This window comes from Neoarius graeffei, chromosome 1 (genome assembly GCF_027579695.1).
Source record: "Neoarius graeffei isolate fNeoGra1 chromosome 1, fNeoGra1.pri, whole genome shotgun sequence".
Lineage (NCBI taxonomy): Eukaryota > Metazoa > Chordata > Actinopteri > Siluriformes > Ariidae > Neoarius > Neoarius graeffei.
The window spans coordinates 9,175,344-9,202,904 of record NC_083569.1 but is presented as its reverse complement, the minus strand read 5'-3'; the positions used below and the strand labels follow the sequence as shown (position 1 = coordinate 9,202,904).

Genomic DNA, 27,561 nt, shown 5'->3' with positions numbered 1-27,561 from the left:
CTTGTCCAGGGTGTACCCTGCCTCTCGCCCATAGTCAGCTGGGATAGGCTCCAGCTTGCTTGTGACCTTGTAGAACAGGATAAGTGGCTACAGATAATGGATGGATGGATGGATGGATGGATGGATGGATGGACGGACAAATTGTGCTGAGGGAATTGTGGGTTCTGTGGTGACATCACTGGTTCATACATGTTCTTGGCTCCTGTTCATGAACCACTAGCACTAGATCCACCACTAGATGTCAGCTTTTCATAACAAATCCCATCCAGCCCCTCCAAGCTTCCAAAACATTACAAGCCAAGAAGAAGCTGCAACCATAAAACAGCTGGATGCAGTAAGCGGATGCACGGCTGGCAGCATCTGTGCACGCATCAGCATCAGAGGGTTCCTCTATTCTGTTGATCAGGTAAGGCAGGTTGGTGTGGGTTTTTTATGGTTGTTATTTAAGAGATAAATAGAGATCTGTTAGAGTGGAATGATGGCCAGGGTTATTCTGATTGATATGATCCTGACATACTCGGCAGTCACCAGAGGCTTCCTGTGAAAGCTCATATTTGACTCCATATCACTTCCAGCCACACGCACGATGCCTGAGAAGACCAAATATAACCTGGTGGATGACAGTGATGACAGCTTCCAGTGCGGCATTGCGTTCCAGGTGAAGGTGCGTGTGACGGGATAGTAGTGTCACTGATGAGGCTGTCTGATGTGCTAAATATGTGTGTTTCAGCAGGTTGTAGATTAGATGTGAGTTTAAATGATGTCCCCATGTCCACCTTGTCCTTCATCCTCTTTAGTTTATTGGCACTTTGGACATTGTGCGTCCCCAAAGCAGGCTCGACATCCTGGCAGCCATGAGAAGGGTCCGGGTAAGTGGGTTTAATATTCAATAATTTTTTTATTTGATTTATATAATTAATGAAATCTTTCTTTTTAATGAAAATCATTTCAACTGCCGATCGATGATAAGATATTATCGTTTGTCATATAATCTGTAACATCAGAATAATTTTGATGACTTTATTAGACTTTATGGCACTGCACAAAAACTTGTAGATTTGTTCGTTCTAAAACATTGTGTTTACTTAATATAGTTATGAAAAAAATTATTACATTTACATTTTTTATTAACTTATATATGTTCTAAAACCTAGTAATGTATTAATTTGATTTAAATATGTACTTTTTTTATTCATTTAAATATTTTGCCACAACTTTTCTTAAAGGTGCCATATGATATCCCTTTTCCACAAGTCAACACAGTTCCCTGAGGTCTTAGTGAAATGTCTGTGATATGTTTTCGTCAAAATAACACTCGGATAAAGCCCCACAGCTCCCTTCTCACCCTTTCTAAACAACCCACTTCAAAATGGCCGATTTGAGTGCCTGTTCCTTTAAATGATAATGAGCCACTGCTCACCCCACCCCCTGTTTCCGCCAGCTAATCAGGTAGCAGTTTTCACATGCATATTCATTCACAAAGGCAGTTATCAAGCCAGGAATGGAGATACTCAAATGAGGAGGCGGGGTTATTCTAATGAGCTCCACTTGTGACATAGAAAGTGGAGCCAAATCTAAATGGCTTGTTGTTTTCTGAAATAGGCGAAACAAAAGAAACTGACTGGGTGTCTTATTTCAGAGTTTGTAGGATGGGAGGCACTCTGATACCTGTATATCTTTTTGTGCTGCTTTTGGAGCGCATAGACCAGTGGTTTTCAAAGTGGGGGCCGCTAGGGGGGCCTCAGAAAGTTGGAGGGACGATAACAAAAAAATTGTGAAAAAATGTATACTTTTTAAAAGAATAATTATTAAATATATTGTAATTAGTTTTTTAATCATTATTATAAAATATAATTATTAATAATAATACATCATATCAAAACGTTGTTTGCCATGCTCATCTCTCCGATTGCCTGTGACGTTGCGGTTTGCGCCATTTATCAAGCTGCTTTGCTTCTCAAGCTAGCATATTGCTAGCGCAAAATGGACAGGTTTTTGAAGAAGAGACCGAAGGAACAAACCAACAGCCCTGCGGAGGACACTGCTGCGAAAAAAACTAAGAAGTCCTGGCCAACTAAAATCCGAAAATATGAGGCAGCATACATTAAGTATGGCTTTACAGCCATACAGAAAAATGGCCATGATTGCCCGAAATGCATCCTCTGTCTGGAGACCCTGTCAAATGAGTGCTTAAAACCTTCGAAACTTCAGTGTCACTTGGTACAAAAACATCTGACAGATGCCGAAAAAACAGTAGATTTCTTCAGACGCAAAGAAGAGCATTTGGTCAGGCAATCTGCTGCATTCACCCAGCAAGCTACTGTCCCCGAGCGGGCCCTGAAGACATCATTTTTAGCCTCGTACCACATTGCTTATGCTAAAAAACCTCACTCAATTGGAGAAGATTTGATTTTACCAGCCACCAAAGACATTGTCCAAGAATTGCTTGGTGAGGATGCTGCCAAAAAAATTGATGCTGTCCCACTCTCTGATAACACCGTGAGCCGACGGATTGCTGACATGGCTCAAGACGTATCTGCTCAGCTGTCGGAGCAGGTGAGAGCCAGCGAATACTTCGCACTTCGGCTGGATGAGAGCACAGATTTATCCAATGAGGCCCAACTGCTTGTGTACATCAGATTTATTTCACAGGAAAGATTTGTGGAGGAAATACTATTTTGTAAAGCACATGAAAGAAGAACTACTGGGAAAGACATTTTTCAAGTTTTGGACGATTACATCGAGTCTAACGGATTGGACTGGACCCGTTGTGTGTGGGGGTGTGTTCGGACGGAGCCGCGGCAATGACCGGGAAGATCAGTGGAGTGACCGCGCTCATTAAGCAGAAGGCCCCGCATGTAGTGGCCACACACTGCATGCTCCATCGCGAGGCACTGGTCGCAAAAAGGATGGATAACGAGTTGAATCAGGTACTACAGGAGGTTATATAGTTTATTGTTCAGTGCAAAAATATTTGTGTTGAAAACATCTCATCTCATTATCTGTAGCCGCTTTATCCTGTTCTACAGGGTCGCAGGCAAGCTGGAGCCTATCCCAGCTGACTATGGGCGAAAGGCGGGGTACACCCGGGACAAGTCGCCAGGTCATCACAGGGCTGACACATAGACACAGACAACCATTCACACTCACGGTCAATTTAGAGTCACCAGTTAACCTAACCTGCATGTCTTTGGACTGTGGGGGAAACCAGAGCACCCGGAGGAAACCCACACGGACACGGGGAGAGCATGCAAACTCCGCACAGAAAGGCCCTCGCCGGCCACGGGGCTCGAACCCGGACCTTCTTGCTGTGAGGCGACAGCGCTAACCACTACACCACCGTGCCACCCCGTGTTGAAAACATGTTAGTTAATAATATTCTTATGCTAAACAAATGTAACAATTATTGACTATTGAATAAAAGTAAGAGAAAACATTCTAAAAGTTGATGTTTCTTTACATATTTTGTAGCATTGTCTGTGGGTTTGCAAAGGGGGTCCCCAGCCAGAAGCTAATGCTGTTTGGGGGGCCTTGGCATGGAAAAGTTTGGGAACCCCTGGCATAGACGATTCACTGCTTCCTGTTTTATTCATCATTCACTCACAAAAACAGTCACAAGAATGACAAGATTATCAAGATATTTTTCTCTCATTAATTATTCATGTTTTCAAATTCATGTTTTCAAATAGAAAGATTCTGATTCAATGAAAACTGTCCAGAGAATGTAACCTCTTCTTTTAAGGAGCACTTCTAGCCAAGGACATACATTTTTATTTTGGACCTGCTCCAGTGCTGGCCAGCTTATAGATTTATGGCAGCAGCATTGCGCCAGTTTGCTTTGAGAGTAAAAACCCTTCCACTTTTTTTTTTTTTTAAATAGATAGCCAGGGTTTATCGCTGAGCGTCTGGTTAAAAAGGACAGCGCTTTATCTCGGGAGTTGAAAATAAATAATCGATGAGCTCATGCTGATTTTCTTGACAAGACGAGAAAGAAAACGTTCTCTGCAAATCTTTTGGTCTTCCTTTCGTGCGATCTCAAAGTAGTGCTTTGTACCAGTCAGATGTAAAGCTGTTAGGTCTTCAGGATGGAGGAATTTGTGGTTTCTTGGTAATATGACAAGTTTCTTTCTGTTTGCTTTTGTGATTTCCAGTATGAGTTTAAAATGAAGAACATCAAGAAGATGAAAGTCAGCCTCATCGTGGCGGTGGATGGTGTCAAAGTGGTGTTGCATAAGAAAAAAAAGGTCTTGAAAGGCATTGTCTGGTCTTTAAGTATGGCAAATCTCATAATGACAGGATTTACAACTTTTTTATGCTACATATTTCCTCAGAAAAGCGCATATAGCTGGGATGAAAGTCATGTAACACTGGCACAGGATCCCATTTACAGGTAAGAAATGTATTGATAGGGCTTAATGATTTCTAATGAACAAATTTTTATGGAAAGAATAAAAAAAATTAGACAGAAAACAGTCTTTATACGTCCAGGTGTGGAAGTAATAATTGGTCCCTCTTGTCACATTGCTTCCTGTTTCAATTGTTATGATGATTAATAATACATAGAACAGATATGCAGACTGGAATCTGTCGTTCACCTTTATGGAGTTCACAAGCAATTTCATACCCTGACACCCTGACCCTGACATGCTGACACACCCTGAACCCATTACATGGTTTTCTTTGCCACTTGAGTGTTGGTACGAAAGCATATAAACAGCAAAACTACAACCCCTGATTCCAAAAAAGTTGGGACAAAGTACAAATTGTAAATAAAAACGGAATGCAATAATTTACAAATCTCAAAAACTGATATTGTATTCACAGTAGAACATAGACAACATATCAAATGTCGAAAGTGAGACATTTTGAAATGTCATGCCAAATATTGGCTCATTTGAAATTTCATGACAGCAACACATCTCAAAAAAGTTGGGACAGGGGCAATAAGAGGCTGGAAAAGTTAAAGGTACAAAAAAGGAACAGCTGGAGGACCAAATTGCAACTCATTAGGTCAATTGACAATAGGTCATTAACATGACTGGGTATAAAAAGAGCATCTTGGAGTTGCAGCGGCTCTCAAAAGTAAAGATGGGAAGAGGATCAACGATCCCCCTAATTCTGCACTGACAAATAGTGGAGCAATATCAGAAAGGAGTTCGACAGTGTAAAATTGCAAAGAGTTTGAACATATCATCATCTACAGTGCATAATATCATCAAAAGACTCAGAGAATCTGGAAGAATCTCTGTGCGTAAGGGTCAAGGACGGAAAACCATACTGGGTGCCTGTGATCTTCGGGCCCTTAGACGGCACTGCATCACATACAGGCATGCTTCTGTATTGGAAATCACAAAATGGGCTCAGGAATATTTCCAGAGAACATTATCTGTGAACACAATTCACCGTGCCATCCGCCGTTGCCAGCTAAAACTCTATAGTTCAAAGAAGAAGCCGTATCTAAACATGATCCAGAAGCGCAGACGTTTTCTCTGGGCCAAGGCTCATTTAAAATGGACTGTGGCAAAGTGGAAAACTGTTCTGTGGTCAGACGAATCAAAATTTGAAGTTCTTTATGGAAATCGGGGACGCCGTGTCATTCGGACTAAAGAGGAGAAGGACGACCCAAGTTGTTATCAGCGCTCAGTTCAGAAGCCTGCATCTCTGATGGTATGGGGTTGCATTAGTGCGTGTGGCATGGGCAGCTTACACATCTGGAAAGACACTATCAATGCTGAAAGGTATATCCAGGTTCTAGAACAACATATGCTCCCATCCAGACGACATCTCTTTCAGGGAAGACCTTGCATTTTCCAACATGACAATGCCAAACCACATACTGCATCAATTACAGCATCATGGCTGCATAGAAGAAGGGTCCGGGTACTGAACTGGTCAGCCTGCAGTCCACATCTTTCACCCATAGAAAACATTTGGCGCATCATAAAACGGAAGATACGACAAAAAAGACCTAAGACAGTTGAGCAACTAGAATCCTACATTAGACAAGAATGGGTTAACATTCCTATCCCTAAACTTGAGCAACTTGTCTCCTCAGTCCCCAGACGTTTACAGACTGTTGTAAAGAGAAATGGGGATGTCTCACAGTGGTAAACATGGCCTTGTCCCAACTTTTTTGAGATGTGTTGTTGTCATGAAATTTAAAATCACCTAATTTTTCTCTTTAAATGATACATTTTCTCAGTTTAAACATTTGATATGTCATCTATGTTCTATTCTGAATAAAATATGGAATTTTGAAACTTCAACATCATTGCATTCCATTTTTATTTACAATTTGTACTTTGTCCCAACTTTTTTGGAATCGGGGTTGTACATGCACAAACTGTGTGATTTATGGAGTTGTGCAGTTGAGCCATGCTTCCAAAGGAATTCTTTAATGTGAATGCAAACCTGCTATTATGACCTTAAATGAGCCCAACCTTGGTTCTGAGGCTGGGCTCGAGTGTGAAAACACCCTTAAACTGTTTAAAAAACATGTAAAGATCAATTCCCCAGTAAGATGTTTCATGCTGGTAAGACTTTTATTAATCTTGGAAAGGAAATTCAAATGGCCCTTAAGCGCCAAGGAGGAGAAGTCAAGTTGCGAGATAAGAACTGAGCCTTTCCAGAGTCCATATGCAAGATAGTAAACACAGAAGCTGAGTTCTTGAACTGTCATCATCGTCTGTTATTCAGCACCAATCAGGAAATAACTATATTTCTATAATCTTAGGGTGGCACGGTGGTGTAGTGGTTAGCACTGTTGCCTCACAGCAAGAAGGTTCTTGGTTCGAGCCCAGTGGCGGATGGGGGCCTTTCTGTGTGGAGTTTGCATGTTCTCCCCATGTCGGTTTTCTCTGAGTGCTGCAGTTTCCCCCACAGGCCAAAGGCATGCCTGTCTGTCGCTGTCCTCACAGTAGAGTTGTCAGCTAGCTTCCCTGAATTCCCTTGGGTGATTATAGCACACCAGAGGGACCCAAACTCTCATCTGGTGGTGGGTACACATTCACACCTATGAACAATTTAGAATAGCCAATCAACCTAATCCACGTCTTTAGAGCGCCCGGAGGACACCCACACAGAACGGGGAGAACATGCAAACTCCACACAGAAAGGCCCCCATCCACCACTGGGCTCGAACCCAGAATCTTCTTGCTGTGAGGCAACAGTGCTAACCACTACACCACCGTGCCACCCCAAATACATGCAGGTTAGGCTAATTGGTGGCTCTAAATTGCTCATAGGTGTGAATGTGAGTGTGAATGGTTGTTTGTCTCTTTATGTCAGCCCTGTGATGACCTGGCAACTTGTCCAGTGTGTACCCTGCCTCTTACCCATAGTCAGCTGGGATAGGCTCCAGCTTGCCCTTGACCCTGCATAGGATAAGCAGTTATGGATGGATGGATGGATGGATGGATGGATGGATGGATGGATGGATGGATAATCTTGAAATTGCATAAACCTCTTACAAAATGTATATTTTACACTGTATTAAAGACTCCCTTGTGGAAGAAAATGAAAAGGGCAAGGAGGATACAGGGCAATGAGCAGGTTTTCACACTACCCACATGAGTTCTACACAGCCTATATGTAGCACTTTCAATAGCAATTAATCTTTCTTTCATCATACACTAACTGGACCAATAAGGTTAGGCCAACAGACATGTGAAGACTTGGGATAACTTTCTTAAATGTGTATAAAAGAGAAAATCAAAAAATTCAAACTAGAAGGGTATTTGGGAGAGCGCATACCTCCACCAAGCCACATATTAGAATATACACACACACAAAAAATATCCTGGTTCCACATACATATCCAGATTGGCATGGGAATCTATTCAGTTATTCTTTCACCCATGGCTCACCTTTCCTCAAAATTTCATCAAAATCTGTTACTTTTTGAATTATGTTGGGAAGCCAAAAAAATCCTGGATCTGTATACATATCTCAATCCTGGATCCACATACATATCCAGATTTACATCAAAATGTACTTATTTATTCCTTGGCCCATGGCCCACCTTTCCTCCAAATTTCATCAAAATCCATTCAATACTTTTTGAGTTATGTTGGGAAAAGACCAACAAACAAACAGAAGCGAAAACCTCCTCCAACAAAGTTAGCAAAGGTAATAGTATACTAATACTCTATGAGCTAACATTATGTTAATGTAAAATCTCAATTCTCCACCCAGGAACTGGGTCACATGTTTCAGTTTCACCATTGAAACTACCAGGATTGTTGTTTTGGCTATTTTTTGGCTCGTTTTGAGTATTTCTATAACACAGTAAATAGCATGATATAAGTACATTAGGGTGGTCCCGAAATGTATGGGAAAAAATTTTTTTTACCAAAACATTCCGACCACCCTACCATTTTTTTACATCGGCTAAAAGAAGGCAACAAGCAAAATTTCAGAAAAATTGGTTAATATTTAGAGGTGCCACACGAGGTTGCAAATCGGGTTAAGCCATTAACATTAGTTGGTGCGTAGACTGTTGCAGAGAAGATCTCAAACCCCCAAAAAGTCACAGTTCTAGAGGGAATATGCCACTTCTATGAAAAAGAAGAGGCAGGAAGAGTTTATAGACTGATAGAAGGTTAACTTTCATGCACTAAGGGGTTCTTAAACAATGAGCACTGATCGTAATATGCTGATGAAGTTGTGAATGTTTTTCTTTCTATGTTTTTCAGATGGCTAGCAAAAGTAATACAAGTAGTACCGGTGGTGCAAAGCACAACACCAGAAAGGACAATTATGTTTGGTTAATTGGTCCCACTTCCAAGGAACTGTCTGGGAGAAAGCTTCCTTCTGCTAGGGAGGTCCTTAGTGTGTTCTTTTATCTCCACAAGATACCATAATACCGAAGGGTTTAGAAAATCACAGACAAGTAATAGCTATTGTTACTTTGAACACAGGAAGTTATATTACTGTATTGTTTGTATTAATATGAAACAGTTAATAAGCCACATTATTTTATATTGTGTCTTGAGTGAAAACTTTAATGGCTTTGTGGCACCACTAAACATTGTTCAATCTTAACCAAATTTCGCACAATAACTTCTTTTAGGCAATGTAAAAAAAAAAAGCTAAGGTGGTCATAACAAAATCCTAAAAAAAAAAATTTGGGGACCACCCTAAAGTACATATATTGTTATGTTCCATAATTTTAAAATCAAAATGACTAATGATTAAAAAATGTGCCTATACAGTATAATCTATGCTTTAAACTTTTAAACACACACTGTAGGTGAAATAATTTAAAAAAGAGCATGTTTTAAATTGCCTCAAGCACAAATTTCCATTTTTTGTTAGCGAGCATCCATGCAAAATAGCATTTCATGCTGATCCAGTATGCTGATGCTGTTGCAGTCAATTGTTGCTTGGCCCATGGTCCACCTTGCTCCAAATCTCATCAAAATGCCTTCTCTACTTTTTGAGTTACATTGGGAAAAGACAAAAAAAAATCCTGGATCCACATACACTACCGTTCAAAAGTTTGGGGTCACCCAGACAATTTTGTGTTTTCCATGAAAAGTCACACTTTTATTTACCACCATAAGTTGTAAAATGAATAGAAAATATAGTCGAGACATTTTTCTGGCCATTTTGAGCATTTAATCGACCCCACAAATGTGATGCCCCAGAAACTCAATCTGCTCAAAGGAAGGTCAGTTTTATAGCTTCTCTAAAGAGCTAAACTGTTTTCAGCTGTGCTAACATGATTGTACAAGGGTTTTCTAATCATCCATTAGCCTTCTGAGGCAATGAGCAAACACATTGTACCATTAGAACACCGGAGTGATAGTTGCTGGAAATGGGCCTCTATACACCTATGGAGATATTGCACCAAAAACCAGACATTTGCAGCTAGAATAGTCATTTACCACATTAGCAATGTATAGAGTGGATTTCTGATTAGTTTAAAGTGATCTTCATTGAAAAGAACACACTGTAAAATATAATAAGTTGACTTTACTTAAAAAAAATATGCAAAGTCGTTGCCTCAAAAAAAGTAATTTATGTTGATTTAGATAAATTAGATTGGGTTAACTTATTTTTTGTGAGTTTGCAGTACTCAAATTAACTTAGATTAGTTTGATTACATTAACTTATTTATTTTGAGTTTGCAGTACTCACATAAACTTATATTAATTTGATTACATTAACTTATTTATTGTGAGTTTGCAGTACTCATCTTATATAATTTTGATTACATTAACTTATTTATTTTAAGTTTACAGTACAAGTTAATGTAATCAAAATTATATAAGATGAGTACTGCAAACTCACAATAAATAAGTTAATGTAATCAAATTAATATAAGTTTATGTGAGTACTGCAAACTCAAAATAAATAAGTTAATGTAATCAAACTAATCTAAGTTAATTTGAGTACTGCAAACTCACAAAAAATAAGTTAACCCAATCTAATTTATCTAAATCAACATAAATTACTTTTTTTGAGGCAACGACTTTGCATATTTTTTTAAGTAAAGTCAACTTATTATATTTTACAGTGCAGTGCTTTTCTTTCAAAAATAAGGAAATTTCAAAGTGACCCCAAACTTTTGAATGGTAGTGTACATATCTGGATTTGACTCAATCAATTATTCCTTGGTGTATGGTTCACCTTTCCTCCAAATATCATCAAAATCCATTCACTAGCTTTTGAGTTATATTGGGAAAAGTCAAACAAACTGACTCAAAAACCTAACCTACTCCAACAAAGTCGGCAGAGGTAACAATGACAATGTACAGGAGTAAAGCATTAGACTTGTAAAACACATGATAAAACACAATATAAATCAGAAATTAGACAAAGCTGACAACTGCCACTAACATGGTGCCATGTTCAAGTTATGTTTTTAACACAACATCCATTAATTTATTAGTTTCTTTCGCATATAGTATAAAATAATTCCAGTTGCACATTCATCTATAAATCAGCATAAAAGTATATAATTTTCTGTGAATCCTAAATTACTTCTTAGTCCTGTACTACTTTTCAGATCTGCTGAATAGGTATGGTTTGAATATATTTTATATTTTCTGGTTGTTCTCGAAATGTTCACTTGCATTTATCTATTTTATTGGATCATATGTATTTCTTTTTTTCCTTTCCCAGAATATTCTATGTGTCCCATGATTCCCAAGACCTTAAAATCTTCAGTTATATTGCAAAAGATAAGAAGAGTAATGTGTTCCGCTGCAACGTGTTCAAATCCAAGAGAAAGGTCAGTCGGATAATTGACATTGTATGGATGAACCAGTAGACAAATGTGATTTTTAATGTCTTCCCGCAGAGCAGATGAATTGATTTGGTATGGACATGGAGCAGGCTTGATGCTTGTGTGATCAGGGTTGAATACTAATGAGTTCGGTAGAGGTTGATCTAATCTCCTTTTTATTGACTGCACCATAAAATCCATTGGTTATAGTTTCTTGAAGAAATTTTGAAGAACGAAGGACTATGAAGCAGTTATCTACGAATACAAAGAAATGTAGGAAGGAAATAGAGAAAAATGTGAGTTTAGTCCCATTTATCAAAAATGATTGCAATTGTATACAGTTAATTCCTTTCTTTTCCTTCTCTTCCATTGTTGTGGTGTTAGAGTCAGGCTATGAGAATTGTGCAGACAGTCGGACAGGCATTTGAGGTTTGTCATAAACAGAGCCTGGACACTGTGGATGGTAAGTCTATAATTAGTACTTTATTTCGGGGGGGTTTCTGATTCAGCAAATAATTTTCAAGTCATAATAATATTTCTTGTTGCGAATCTAATCATATAAAAAAGGTATTTTGTCTGGTGAGTGTTGTTATTACAGATCATTTTCTTTCCTCTAAAGAAATTGTACCTTTGATGCACTGGATCAGTTAATGAAATAGTTTAGTTTAACGAACACTTTTGGAATCAGCGCTTATGGATAGTGTTTGACTAGGCCTGTCTAAACTGTGTTTGGTAACATGGAATGTCACTTCAATGGCAGGGACACTTCAGAGTCTGAAGCAGCATGAAAGCTGCAAAGATATGGACTAAATATAGTCTGTCTTACATCCACCCATGGCCTTTGACACCAAGCTTCTCCATCAGGGTTTCTTGGATTTCCCAGAGGAGATATACCTCATTTGGGCCTTGCATGTAGAGTTTTCCGAGTAGACAAGAGTGATGCTTCTATGAAGTATCAAAACTTCCAAGTATCAAATGGCAGTTCAGAGTGGTTAGGCTTCTTGGAGAAAGTGGGACAGGTGCCTGAGTGGGTACTGCAAGGGTGTTCAGACTTATCCAGAAAGGCTTGGTGTTGGTGCAGGTTTTCATTCCAGTCAAGCAGCCTGATTCCACCTGTTTAACCAGTTGATCTTGGCTTTCAATAGACTATTAGGTTTGGCCTCTGCTTGCTTGGAATGAAAACCTACACCAGCCCTTTCTTGCTAAGTCTGGACACCCCTGCAGAAAGATGTGCACTTTTGAGCACCTCTCATGAATTAAAAGTCATTCCAATTAAAAAGTGGTGATTTCCACTGGTTTTGTTCCTCTTGATGCCATGCCATGTGACTTAAATGTGAAAAATATGTTCCCATTTCAATTTTACACCATATTGCTTTGTCATTTCATCTGAAAAGCCACCTCATATGAGCATATAAACTTTCTTGCAATATTTGAGAGTTTTTTGAAATTCATGTTTCCGTTACTCATTTTTTAGTTCGCTATTTCAAATTGCGCATCAAGCAGGTTAATGGAAACCCACCTAGTGTCTGTCATGGTGTTAACCTTAGGACACTCTGGTTGATATCATTGGTAAGGGAAGCTGTGAAGTTGAAAGACGAGACATTTTTCCTAGAGTAATGCTCACGGAGGGCTACCCTGATTCGGTTGAGAGCTGTAAGAGAGAACGTTCTTACAACCCCAATTCCAAAAATGTTGGGACGCTGTGTAAACTGTAAATAAAAACAGAATGTGATAATTTGCAAATCGTGAAAACCCTATAGTTCATTGAAAATAGTACAAAGACAACATATCAAGTGTTGAAATTGAGAAATTTTATTGTTTTTTTAAAAATATATGCTCATTTTGAATTTGATGTCAGCAACACATTTCAGAAAAGTTGGGACAGGGGCATGTTTACCACTGTGTTGCATCACCGCTACTTTTAACAACACTCTGTAAACGTTTAGGAACTGAGGAGACCAATTGCTGTAGATCTGAAAGAGAAATGTTGTCCCATTCTTTGCTGATATACAATTTCAGCTGCTCAACAGTTCGGGGTCTCCTTTGTTGTAATTTGCACTTCATAATGCGCCAAATGTTTTAACTGGGAGACAGGTCTGGACTGCGGCAGGCCAGTTTAGCACCCGGACTCTTTTACTACGGAGCCATGCAGTTGTAATATGTGCAGAAAGCAGTTTGTCGTTATCTTGCTGAAAGAAGGAAGGCCTTCCCTGAAAAAGATTTAGTCTGGATGGCAGCATATTGCTCTGAAACATGTTTACATCATTCAGCATTAATGATGCCTTCCCAGATGTACAAGCTCCCCATGTCATGTGCGCTAATGTCCCCTCATACCATCACAGATGCTGCTTTTGAACTGTGCATTGATAACAAGCCGGATGGTCCCTCTCCTCTTTAGCCTGGAGGACGTGGTGTCCATGATTTCTAAAAAGAATTTCTACTTTTGATTCGTCAGGCCTCGGGACAGTTTTCCACTTCGCCTCAGTCCATCATAAAAGAGTTCGGGCCCAGAGAAGGGGGAGGTGTTTCTGGATATTGTTTATATCTGGTTTTAACTTGCATTTGTGGATGCAGTAATGAACTGTTTTCACAGACGATGGTTTTCTGAAGTGTTCCTGAGCCCATACAGTGATTTCCACTACAGACACGTGTCTGCTTTTAATGTAGTGTCTCCTGAGGGCCTGAAGATCACAGGCATCCAATGTTAGTTTTCAGTCTTGTCTCTTGCATACAGAGATTTCTCCAGATTCTCTGGATCTTTTAAGGATATTATGGACCATAGATGATGTGATCCACAAATTCTTTGTGGTTTAACATTGAGGAACGTTATTCTTAAATTGTTGCGCTGTTTGCCCATGCAGTCTTTCACAGAGCAGTGAACCCCGCCCCATCTTTACTTCTGAGAGACTCCGCCTCTCTGGGATGCTCTTTTTATACCCAATCATCTTACTGACCTGTTGCCAATTAACCAAATTATTATTATTATTATTTTACCATTATGCAACTTTTTCAGTCTATTGTTGCCCCTGTCCCAACTTTTCTGAAACATGTTGCTGATATCAAATTCAAAATGAGCATATATTTTTTCAAAAAACAATAAAATTTCTCAGTTTCAACATTTGATATGTTGTCTTTGTACTATTTTCAAAGAAATATAGAGTTTCCATGATTTGTAGATTATCTGATTCTGTTTTTATTCATGCTTTACACATTGTTCCAACTTTTTTGGAATTGGGGTTGTATTTTTAAAGCCAAAACTGTTGATAATATTACAAGTACAAATACTTTTAACTGTACTAGTCAAGTGGAAGATTGTTCAAATGATTTTGTCAATTTGTGTTGACAGAATGGTTGGTGAAGTGTGAGGAGGAGAGAAGAGATGAGGAGGACACTCCAGATGCTGATACCAACCCAGAGGAGATGATGCAGAAGACAGATGTAAAGGTACTGTCTCGATGCACTTTGATTAACATGCATAATAAATGCAATTTTGTAAAAGATTTTTTTTTTAAAAAAATAGGTCTCCATGCAGCTGTTTTGTACACACTGGGACTTGTAGTACAGTAAATTATATCATAAGACCAAGTAAATGTAATTCTTAAGATGTAAAGCTCTAGTATGCTGAGGAAGAAAATAATTTACCTTCATTGCATGAAGAGCTGCAAAAACTCAAGAGACTTCAGAAAATACAGATTCACCAAAACTGGACAGTTGACAGTTGTGATCTTCTGCTCTTGTAGCTCATGCATCTCAAGGGTTGGTGTGCATTCTGTGATGCTTTTCTCTTCACTACAGTAAATGTTGATTATATGATTATATTAGTATGTATCTGTATGATTTTGTGCACTATGCTGCTGACACATGATTGGCTACAAAATTATAAGCAGTATCAAACAAGTCATCTTGGATAACATGAAAATACCACCAGCTTTCTTGTGGGATTTTGATGTTTTCTTCTGTGCTGTAATTAATAATGCAACCTCGAGCATGTTGTTTTAGCATTTCTATCAAGTCTATAATTAATAAAATGTACATGGCCTGCATATCATCAGGGTGGCACGGTGGTGTAGTGGTTAGCACTGTCACCTCACAGCAAGAAGGTTCTGGGTTCAAGCCCAGTGGCTGACGGGGTCCTTTCTGTGTGGAGTTTGCATGTTTTCCTTGTGTCTGCGTGGGTTTCCTCCGGGTGCTCCAGTTTCCCCCAAAGACATGCAGGTTAGGCTAATTGGTGGCTCTAAATTGACCGTAGGTGTGAATGTGAGTGTGAATGGTTGTTTGTCTTTGTGTCAGCCCTGCGATGACTTGGTGACTTGTCCAGGGTGTACCCTGCCTCTTGCCCATGGTCAGCTGGGATAGGCTCCAGCTCGCCTGTGATCCTGCACAGGATAAGCGGTTACAGATAATAGATGGATGGATGCATATCATCAGTACTCATGTACCTGAACTTTCATGGTATCATTCTAAAACAGACTTCAGAATGAGATTTGTTTAAATATATTTCTAATGTTTAGCATCATGAAATATTGCTTATTTTTGACACAACATAATCTTACTTGCAATCATCAAAGAAATCTTTCAAGCCAACCATAAAATTAGGAATGGTTAAAGAACAAAAGTTTGAGATTGTAACCATTTTTAAGACTTCATTTTTATGAAAACCAAGGACAGTAGAGCTCTCACATCTTAGGATATTGTATAAAACCAGATTCTCAGTAACCATCCATCCATTATTTATATTGCTTATCTGTCAGGGTTGCAGGGAAGCTGGAGCCAATCCCAGCTGACTTCGGGTAAGAAGTGGAGTATACCCTGAACAGGTCATCAATCTATTGCAGGGTTTTCTCAGTAACCATCTAATTTATTCTATGATATAAATGAAATGCAGAAATAAGAATTTAAAATATGTAATATATAATATAGCATAATAAAAATATAATAATATATTATATACTATATAACCTGGCGACTTGTCCAGGGTGTACCCCGCCTTTTGCCCGTAGTCAGCTGGGATAGGCTCCAGCTTGACTGCGACCCTGTAGAACAGGATAAAGCGGCTAGAGATAATGAGATGAGATGAGACTTGCCCAGGGTGTACCCCGCCTTTCGACCGTAGTCAGCTGGGATAGGCTCCAGCTCCCCTGCGACCCTGTAGAACAGGATAAAGCGGCTAGAAATAATAAGATGAGATGAGATGAGATACTACCCTATATAACCTGGTGACTTGTCCAGGGTGTACCCCGCCTTTCGCCCATAGTCAGCTGGGATAGGCTCCAGCTCACCTGCGACCCTGTAGAACAGGATAAAGCGGCTAGAGATAATGAGATGAGATGAGATACTATGTAACCTGGCGACTTGTCCAGGGTGTACCCCACCTCTTGGCCATAGTCAGCTAGGATAGGCTCCAGCTTGCCTGTGACCCTATAGAACAGGATAAGTGGCTATAGATAATGGATGGATGGATGGATGGATGGATGGATGGATGGATGGATGGATTATACACTACACAGTTCACTGTGTTCTCAGAACTCAAAAGACAAAACATTGGAAATATGTCTTGGTCTCAGTCCATTTCCTGAGACTAAAATCAATAAATTAATGAAACTTTTCTCTGTCCCCAGGTCTCTGAAGATACCGTGGTGGAAATAGAGCCATCAGGACTGCTGTCTCTGATCCCAGAGCACCTGTCATTGAGCCACCGGGTCCAGCTCCTGAAGAAACAGCTCAAACAGCAGGAACAGAAGAGCCAGGCTGCTTCAGCACAGGCAAAAACACACACTGAGGATCTTCAGTTGATATTATTATTACTGTACCTAATTAATGCTATGGCTACACTGAAACCTAACCCCAAGTTTATCCTCAGTAACAACAAGGCAATATCTTGGCTTTTTTAGTTTTGTAAATAAAAGTTACAGTTTTTAAAATAATTTACTGAAACTACCAAGGGGTCCCAATGTTGATTCTAACACTGACAGTTGGCAGTGGGTGGGTTCTCCCCTTTGAGCTTCATAACAGCAGACCAATGGTTAATGATCACACTGTCCACAGGGTATCATTTACACTTTTACTGTCAGACTCCACCGATTTTTCATTTTTCCCTACCCACTGTAAGGTCTATGCTGAAATCCACACTAATCTCCACTTCCCAGAACATATTGCGGCCTACAAACATGGCCACCATGGACTACAACACCCACACAGCATGGACATTTTCATGTTCACAGTCACCAGACTTTTAACCATGCACACCTGTCCATCATTTCACACAATCATAGCCCACAACATTTCAGGACTCGCAGTGAACACACAGATTTGTAAAGTAAACCATCTGTGTAATTGTTGCCAGACTTGCCAAGCCTTGATTATTTACATTTTGCTACTTTGTTTATTTCCTGATTTTTGATCTCTAATCTTGCCCTTGATATATATTGCTGTTTGTTCATTGCCTGACCCTTGCCTAACTTTGACTTTGCCACAGATTAACATTTTGGATTTGCCTGTTTTGGATCTTAAGAAATAACACTAATCTGCATCCATTAGCCTGTTCTCTAACAGATTAATTAATCATTCTCCATGGATGCAGTAGGAGGAATGAGCCGGAGAGAAGCCATGTTAGCTCAAAGGATGCTGGTGGGAGAACAACAGCAACGCTCAGGCAAGCTGGATGCCCAGGTGAACCTGCTCACCAATGCTGTCCCCCAAACTCTCATGTTACAGCAAAACTCCGTTGCACCTCTAAGCTTACTTATATTCTGTCCTGAAAAAATTTCAGATGAAACTGCACTATGAAAGGGCTTTCTGCCGCAATGCTCCCTGTACTTCCCTGACCAATCAGGTGCCTTCGATCAGCAGAAAATCATGCAGTTCCTCAGTCTGCTTACTGAGAAAGCCACAGATAGGCCACCGCAGTTTGTTTACAGTGCAGGGAGTTCCTGTCCTGGTATAACTGCTTTGTCAAACAGTTTTTCAGCATTTTCAACCACACTTCAGAAGGCAAGGAAATCAGTGAACAACTGTTGGCTGTCATTCAGGGGAGAAGAAATACCACAGAGTATGCAGTGGAATTGGCAGCAAGAAGCAGATGGAATGGACCAGCACTGAAAGCAGAAATGCTCACAGAGCTGGCTTGCCACAATGATAAAATGTCCCTCAACATGTTTTTTCATTTGACAGTCTGCCTCAAACAACTCATCAGCAATTGCCAAGCCTACCGGGGAATGATGAGCCCCATGCCCATGTCTGACCACAATGAGCCCATGCAGTTGAAATGCACCAAGTTAGGCCTCACCAAGCACATGAAGCAAAGAAGGGAGAAACTTTGTTTCAACTGACCTAACCCCAATCACTTTGTAACTCAGTGTCCTACTTATTCCAAGCCCTACACCTCCTCTGACCAGGCTGAGAGAACCACCGCTGCAAACAGTACACCTACAGTTAGTCTATCACGGGTTCTGTCTCACCAAGCTTTTACATTCAGCATTCTGATTCGACACTCAGATACTGTCTCTGTTCTCTCAGCCCTGATTGACTCCAGAGCTACTGGCAATTTCATGAACCATGACAGCATTAAGACACAACAATATCCCCACACAACCCCTGTAGCACCCTTTGCATGTCAATGCTATTGATGACAGACCAATCAGCAAAGGCACCAAAATCCTTCTACTTCAGGTCAACATGCTCCATCAAGAGTCAGTCTCCTTCCTTGTCATCAACACCACCAAAAATCCCATATTCCTTGGCTTTCTCTGGATGAGTCACCATGATCCCCAGATTTCCTGGCAAGATGAAGAAATTACCAAGTGGTCTGAGCAACTTAATCACCAGGATTTTCAGCTGCCATGGCTCTCCATCATGTCCACAACAATGGAAAGTCCCAGCCCAGCAACCACCATTGACATTCCTAAAGACTATCATGAATTCATGGAAGTGTTCAACACAATCAAAGGGAGTGGCCTACCACCCCATAGACACTACGATTGTGCTGTTGAGCTCATTCAAATGACCACAACACCTCGCAACTGGATCTATTTACTGTCACTAACAGAGCAGCAAGCAATGGAAGATTATGTCCAGAAAGCTCTCCAGCAAGGGTACATACATCCATACACTAATCCTGCCTCATCTGGGATCTGGGCAGCACAGTGGTGTAGTGGTTACCATCATCACCTCACAGCAAGAAGGTTCTGGGTTTGAGCCCAGTAGCCAATGGGGGCCTTTCTGTGTGGAGTTTGCATGTTCTCTGCGTGTCTGCATAGGTTTCCTCCAGGTGCTCTGGTTTCTCCCACAGTCCAAAAACATGCAGTTAGGTTAACATAGGGTAGCCATGGCCTGAAGGTTGAGCTGAAGTGCCCTTGAGCAAGGCACTTAACCCCCACCTGCTCCCCGGTCACTGTAGCATAGCTTCCCACTGTGTGTGTGTGTGTGTGTGTGTGTGTGTGTGTGTGTGTGCTCATTGCTCACTTGTGTGTGTGTGTGTGTGTGTGTGTTCACTACTTCAGATGGGTTAAATGCAGAGGAGGAATTTCACTATGCTTAAGTCTGTGCTTGAGTGTACATGTGATAAATAAAGGCTTCTTGTCTTGTCTTATCTTTGTAGCGAAGATGGTGGGAGGTTTCATCAATGCATAGACTACTGCAATCTAAACCAGATCACAATAAATATTATTACCAACTTCCACTTGTCCCCTCAGCCCTTGAATAGGTCAAATCAGCAAGAGTGTTCACTCAGCTTGATTTATGCAGTGCCTACAATCTTGTGCATATCAGAAAAGGTGATGAGCGGAAGATGGCTTTTAGCACCATCTCTGTCCACTTGGAGTACTGTGTCATGCCTTAAAGTCTCTCATTGGTGTTCCATTGCCTGATTTACGATGTGTTGAGGGAGATGCTGGACAAATTTGCCATATCATAGATTGGCAACATATTGATTTATTCCCTTTTCTTGGAAAGCCATGCCATTCATGTCAAGAAGGTTCTGTCTTTTCTCTTGAAGAATCAGCTCTACATAAAATAGGAAAAATGTGAGTTTCTTGTCTCCATGTTATCATTCCTGGGTTATACCATCAGTCCTGAAGGCGTAGCTATAGACCAAGCCAAAGTGGCAGCCCTAACTGAGTGGCCCACTCCCAAGACCATCAAAAAGCTTAAGGATCTCCAGCTTTGCCAACTTCTATCAAACATTCAAAAGAGACTTCAGTTCCATCGCTAATCCTTTCACGTCACTTCTCAAGAAAGTTCCCAAGTGATTGGCATGGAACAAAGCAACTAATGAGGCCTTCCATAAGCTTAAGACTGTATTTTCACCAGCCCCCATCCTTAAACACACAGACCTGTCCAAGCCCTTTGTCGTACAGGTGGACACCTCTGAAACGGGAGTGGGAGTATTGTCTCAAAATGGTAAATTGTGAACTGATGGCAGTGAAGCTTGTCTTGGAGGAGTGGCACCACTGGATTTAGGGAGCAATGTATCCCTTCACAATCTTCACTGACCACAAAAACCTTGAGCATTTGAAGACAACCAAGCATCTGAACCCACAACAGGCTCAGTGGGTCCTGGTCTTCAGATGCTTTAACTTCAAACTGTTGTATTGATGAGGGATGTAGAATACTAAGGCTAATCCTCTGTCTTGTGCATTTCCTGCCAAAAGCAGTAATCCTGAACCAGAACCTATACTGCTTCCCTCCTGCTTTACTGGAGCTCTAACCTGGCACGTTGACCATGAGACAGCAAATTCTCTGGTACAGCAAGAACCTGATTCATGCCCCCTGAACCTCACCTTCATGCCACATAAGTGGAAAGGCAGACTCATCATCTACTACACACAGCTCCTGCCACAGGCCAGCAAGGCACACAGAGAACATATCAGTTACTTAAAGCCAAGTATGTACCTGATTGTGCACAAGCCAAGGTACCCCACATGCTACCACCAGGTAAACTCATGCCACTATCCATGCCACAGCATCCCTGGTCCCACATTACTATTGTCACTGACCTTCCTATATCCAGAGGGAATAAGATAATTATGACAGTCATTGGCTGCATCCTCAAGTCTTTGTGGCTTGTTCCCCTGCCAAGCTTACCCACCACTTTCAAAATAGCGGAATTCATCTTTAACCATGTTTTCTGAGAATGACAATGACTGGGCACAGTTTCTCCCCTGGGCTGAATATGTCCAGAATTCCTTGCACAATTCTGCAAAGCTCTTGGCCATGAAAAGCTGTTCCTGCAGACTCACCCACAGTAAATGACAAGGTCAGGCAGAGTGAGCAAGTGTAGGAGAGCACCCACCAAAACTAGAAATGAGTGGCGAGGAGAATCAAACAGCTTGTTGACTATCACCAAAGTAAAACTCCCCAGTATCAACCAGGTGATTGTATACTCAGGAACATGCAGGGGTGCAAAAAACTCAATGACAGGTACACTGGCCCTTACAAGATCTGTCACCATATCAATGAAGTGGCTTGTATTACCATGCATTACAGGCATTTAACAGACATTCTTTTCCAGAGCAACATACAACAAGACCCTGACAATACCCACAGCAGTGGGCAGCCTGGGGAGTAGTTGGGTTAGGTACCTTGCTCAACAGCACTTCAGCCATTCCTGCTGGTCCAGGGCATCAAACAGATGAGCCTTCGGTCCCAAAGCTGCTTCTCTAAACTTTAGGCCATAGCTTCATCATGCCTCTGTCAACTTGCTCCATCATTCTGTGTCTCGTGTCTCAAGCTCATCATCCCTGGTCCACTTGGTTCTAATGTTCATCCAACTATGCTACCTGCACCCCTTGACATGGAAGGACAGTCTGCCTTGACATGGAGGAACAATGTTAAATTCTAGCTCACAATGTACTTGACCCTCTCCTTTGCCATGAATTTCATGCCATCCATCCTGAGAACCATGGCCCTCACCCTAGTGGTCACCTAGAGTTCTGCTCCCAGAACGAGCTCTTTAGGGAGGGGTTCTGTTATGTCTCCACCGGAATCCACACTAATCTCCACTTCCCAGAACACACTGCAGCCTACAAACATGGCCTCCACAGAATACAACACCCACACACACTTTCATGTTCACAGTCACCAGACTTTTAATCATGCACACCTGTTCATCATTTCACACAATCACAGCCCACAGCATATAAGGACTCTTAGTACACATATGTGCAAAGTAAATGCCCTGTTTAATTGTTGCCAGATTTTACCAAGACTTGATTGTTCATATTTTGTTACTCTAGTTTTTGACTTTGTTGGTTTTTGCTCTCTGATCTTGCCCTTGATATATTGATATTTGTTCATCACCTGACCCTTGCCTGACTTTGACATTGCCACTGATGAACATTTTGGATTTTTCTGTTTTGGATCTTAATAAATAACACTAACCTGCATCTTCATCCATATTAACCTGTTCTCTAACACCCACTAGCCAGTTCTCATATCATACAACATCCAGCAAATGGGGAAGGGTGAAGGCTAACACATGCTTCCTCCAAGACACATGAAGAATCATTTTTTAACTTCTGCACACGTGGCATCATAGGGCAGTGTAAAATGCTCAGAGAACAGTGCTATCCATCCTCTTCTTCATACATGAGCTCCCAGATGCACATGATTGGCTAGTGTCACTGTGATTGACAAGGGAGAAAGAATATGTCATCCCTCCCACCTAGTAGCAAAACCAAATTTGGCTTCTGGCCCTGGGCAGCAGTGGCATTGTTGAGATTCAAGCTCACACTCTCCCAGTGATGGGATGAAAATAGCATAGCCGTCAACCCCAAAATGAAAAAGAAGTGAGAAAGCCAGGGTCCAGGGGCTGTAGGCCCCAGTCAGGTCCAGGGCAAAGCCTTAGTGGGGGGTCTAGGGGGGCAAAATGATTTTTCCAACTTTAAGAGAGAATTGGTGGCCTTAGGGTGAATATCCCCTTCGGACACAAGGAAAAATGTTATGGAACGTCATGCTATGGAACTTCATGTGTATAATTGTACATGTTATGCCCAAATATGGGGGCTATAAAGCAAAAGGGGATATGAAGCAAAAATTCATCAAATACAGACACTCAACATTATTACTGTTAGATAAATGTATTCCAGGATTCATTAAAAAAAAAACTATGCATAGTCATAAAAGTGAATGTGTTTGCAGTTTATTGCAGCATAGTTTGGGGTTTATTTTGCCCTTTATTAAATGAAAGAGTAAATAAATAATTATTTCATTACAAAAAAATTATCTGAATATAACACTACAAGCTGAGTAAATATTCTGTCATATGTATTAAATATAATTTATAAAATATTTATTCATTACAGTTTATAATATTAAATAAATTATTAGAAAGATAATATTAAAGAAATATAAAATTAGTGAATTACTCAAAGTAATACTATCACCGGGCGACACGGTGGTGTAGTGGTTAGTGCTGTCGCCTCGCAGCAAGAAGGTCCGGGTTTGAGCCCCGTGGCCGGCGAGGGCCTTTCTGTGCAGAGTTTGCATGTTCTCCCCATGTCCGCGTGGGTTCCCTCCGGGTGCTCCGGTTTCCCACACAGTCCAAAGACATGCAGGTTAGGTTAACTGGTGACTCTAAATTGACCGTAGGTGTGAATGTGAGTGTGAATGGTTGTCTGTGTCTATGTGTCAGCCCTGTGATGACCAGGATAAAGCAGCTACAGATAATGAGATGAGATGAATACCATCACCAAAAATCCCAAAACCTTAATATCAATGTTATAGTAATAACTTCCAATTATATATTTATACATTTATGTTCTTTTTTTTATTTCCTGTCACCAACACAGACTAGCTAGGCTACTACTGTAACAATAATAAACATATCAAACACAGCATGCAAAGTTCCTGTTGAAAAAAATATTTGGCTATACATTTATGATAACATATCTGTGGGACAGTTCAAAATAAGTTATTATTTTACTTTAACTTAGCAACTTTGCAAATAAATCCAGTTGAGCTTAGATTAATTGAAACATAGTCTGTTTAACTTTTTTTAAACATGATAAAATATAAAATGATACCTTCTCACTGACAGAAGTCTGTGCTGCAAACATGGCCAAGAGTGATCCTGATGATGATCTCGCTTTTTCAAGATCTTTATGAGACTTTCTTTGCATGTGAAGTTCAACATCTCGAAGGCCTTGGTGTTTACAACTGATACTCCTGTTGCAAACAGTGCATCAGAAATGGTGCTTGCTCACTGAATCAGTGATAATGCATGGACAGATTTTGGACTAGTTGGAATTAAACTTCATATCATACTTAGCTGCACCTTGATGCTTGGAAATTTTCTGTTTTGTAGAACTTGGAGGGCCCTCAGATCCAGAATCGCGGTCAGTAATTTTTGGCATGTGCGTCTTTCCCACCGGTAATGTGGAAATGATGACAAAGTAAGATTCGATTTCATTGGTTGACTTCCTGCAGTCAGTCATGAACGTCCTTTCAAAAGCTCTTTCACTAGGCTTCTGGAAACACGATATTGTGTCCAAAGTGGACATTGCATGCACTGGTGCATCAATAATGCTTTGTTTTCCATTAATATATCTCATCTCATTATCTCTAGCCACTTTATCCTGTTCTACAGGGTTGCAGGCAAGCTGGAGCCTATCCCAGCTGACTACAGGCGAAAGGCGGGGTACACCCTGGACAAGTTGCCAGGTCATCACAGGGCTGACACATAGACACAGACAACCATTCACACTCACATTCACACCTACGGTCAATTTAGAGTCACCAGTTAACCTAACTTGCATGTCTTTGGACTGTGGGGGAAACCGGAGCACCCGGAGGAAACCCATGCAAACACGGGGAGAACATGCAAACTCCGCACAGAAAGGCCCTCACCGGCCACGGGGCTCGAACCCGGACCTTCTTGCTGTGAGGCGACAGCACTAACCACTACACCACCGTGCCGCCCCCCCCCCATTAATATATATGAAAAATCATGAGAATTTGACAGTGGAAGCACGAGAGTGTGATTCAGTGCAAAAAATTGTGAGTCTCATGGCAAAGTCGTGACAGTTGACAACTACAAAATAGATAGGTTTTAAAGATATTTTCAGATTCCAAAAAAGATGTAAGTGTCTTGTTAACTGCTGTACATACCAGATATGGGGCGGCACGGTCGTGCAGTGGTTAGCACTGTCACATCACAGCAAGAAGGTTCTGGGTTCAAGCCCATTAGCTGAAGGACGCCTTTCTGCATGGAGTTTGCATGCTCTCCCTGTGTCTGTATGGGTTTCCTCCAGGTGCTCTGGTTTCCCCCACAGTCCAAAGACATGCAGGTTAGCCTAATTGGTGGTTCTAAATTGACCACAGGTGTGAATGTGAGTGTGAATGGTTGTTTGTCTGTATGTGTCAGCACTGTGATGACATGGTGACTTGTCCAGGGTGTACCCTGCCTCTCACCCATAGTCAGCTGGGATAGGCTCCAGCTTGCCCATGACCCTGTACAGGATAAGCGGTTATGGATAATGGATGGATGGATACCAGAAAGGATGGGGCTATGAACCTGATATGAATCTAAAGGATGTCATATTTCCATGTTCCAATTGACATATCAGTTCAGGATCCTTCCCTTTGGGTTAGTACCCCCTAGAAGAGTACCCACCCTGTTCACAAAATCCAATAGTCGTCTTGATGCCCTTGCACCACCACACCAACAGGGAGACAGAGCTGTCATGATGATAAAGGCAGTCACAGGCCACACACTACCCACATAGTATGGACATTCTGTATCAAGGTGAGTGGTTGGCAGGAGCCAGCCAAGTGGTAAAACTGAAAATGTTGCACCTCAGACCATTTCTGTGGCAGCCGTATTGCAGAAGTATGTGCATTTAATAGCTGCAGTTTGCATTATGTACTACAGCCTTAGTAAATTGAATGCTAAATTCAGACACACTGCAAGTACAGTTTGTAGCCTGTGTGTCCTAACAGAGTTCTCAATATCAATAAAATATGGTATTTGGACTATATACTTTATGAATACTGTATATTATTGTCTGGTGAAATTTGCCATCAGGACAAACCCTTGTGACAAAGGTCTGATGGAAGGTTATGTATGTAACTGGGGTACTACAACTGATGTATGGTTGTTATTATCCATCCACCCATCCATCCATCCATCCATCCATCCATTATCTCTAACCAATTATTCTGTGCAGGGTTGCAGGCAAGCTGGAGCCTATCCCAGCTTGAGAGAAATGAATAATCGGCATCGAGTTTTGTTGACTGTGCGAGAGGCAGAGTACACCTTGGACAAGTTGCCAGATCATTGCAGGGGTGACACATAGAGACAAACAACCATTCAGACTCATGTTCACACATACGGTCAATTTAGAGCCACCAATTAGCCTAACCTGCATGTCTTTGGGCTGTGGGGGAAACCGGAGCACCGGGAGGAAACCCATGCAGACACAGAGAGAACATGCAAACTCCACACAGAAAGGTTGTTATTATTATTGATGTTTGATAATCATTGGAGTTTTTTTCTGTTTGTCATTGTCAGGCTGCCCTGCTCCAGCAGCAGCTGTGTTTGGAGGCACGGGCGAGGACAGAGGCTCAGGTTCGAGCTCAGCAGCTCCTGCAGCAGAATGGCGAGCTCCTGCAACACCTCTCCATGCTCATCAAACACATCCAGGAGCTGGAGCTCCGCACACACTCGTCCTCCTCTGCCAGTGAGCTTTCACCACTTGTATTTTTTCTCCTCCCCCTTTCTCCATCACAAATCTTGCAAAAAAAAAAGGTAGACACCTCTTAGTGGCAAATTCAGATCTTTTCACTTTTATTGAATCCTCTGTCTCCTGCAGTGGGATCTCAGGACAGCCTGTTGGAGATTGCTCTGAGAGACAACGTTCCTCATTTCTCACCCCTGAAGAAGCCTAATGTGGTGCATCTGGATCCGTTCAGCTTCTTTCCAGAGTCTTCGAACGGTGAAAAGAAGCCAGAGCAGGACCGGGATTCAGGCCAGGGTCAAGACGAAGAGCGAAGTGAGAGTTCTCCTACCGAGGCTCACTTTTTCTGCACTTTGGAGCTTCCTGGGTTTAGGGAATCGGGTATTGCATCTGGATATGAATCGAATACGGATGAGAGTGATGATAGGGAGAGCTGGGGCCAATAAGTGATCAAGGGTCTGTAAGCACTGTTTGGAAGGCAATTAAGCTCTTGATGTTTGACAGTTATGAGAGTTTGGATTCAATTCAATCCAAATGGAGATTAGAAGTAGTGTGGCCAGTAACTAAGAAAAATAATGAAGAAATATCATTTCTGAACTCTGTGTGTTGGAGGGACACTCCTGTTTTTGAATGAGAGCGATGAAATTATGAACGATGCAG

At 41.1% G+C, this 27,561-nt stretch overlaps 1 protein-coding gene across 1 annotated transcript; it reads left to right on the top strand.

Annotated features, from left to right (window-relative positions):
• The first annotated feature begins 586 nt into the window (after positions 1 to 586).
• Positions 587 to 27,347, top strand: nos1apb (nitric oxide synthase 1 (neuronal) adaptor protein b). The gene is made up of 11 exons (XM_060921571.1): positions 587 to 664; positions 798 to 869; positions 4,152 to 4,244; positions 4,332 to 4,390; positions 11,128 to 11,236; positions 11,615 to 11,693; positions 12,731 to 12,733; positions 14,577 to 14,674; positions 16,849 to 16,992; positions 26,736 to 26,904; positions 27,037 to 27,347. Exons 1-11 carry the CDS (start codon positions 587 to 589, stop codon positions 27,345 to 27,347), a joined length of 1,215 nt encoding a protein of 404 aa, XP_060777554.1.
• Positions 27,348 to 27,561: the final 214 nt, after the last annotated feature.

Excerpts from the sequence above, each read along its gene's own strand:
- nos1apb (XM_060921571.1), top strand. The coding sequence starts at position 587 with ATGCCTGAGAAGACCAAATATAACCTGGTGGATGACAGTGATGACAGC. Across the intron at positions 870-4,151 it reads CAGCCATGAGAAGGGTCCGG|TATGAGTTTAAAATGAAGAA; the intron begins GTAAGTGGGTTT and ends TGTGATTTCCAG. Across the intron at positions 4,245-4,331 it reads TGTTGCATAAGAAAAAAAAG|AAAAGCGCATATAGCTGGGA; the intron begins GTCTTGAAAGGC and ends ATATTTCCTCAG.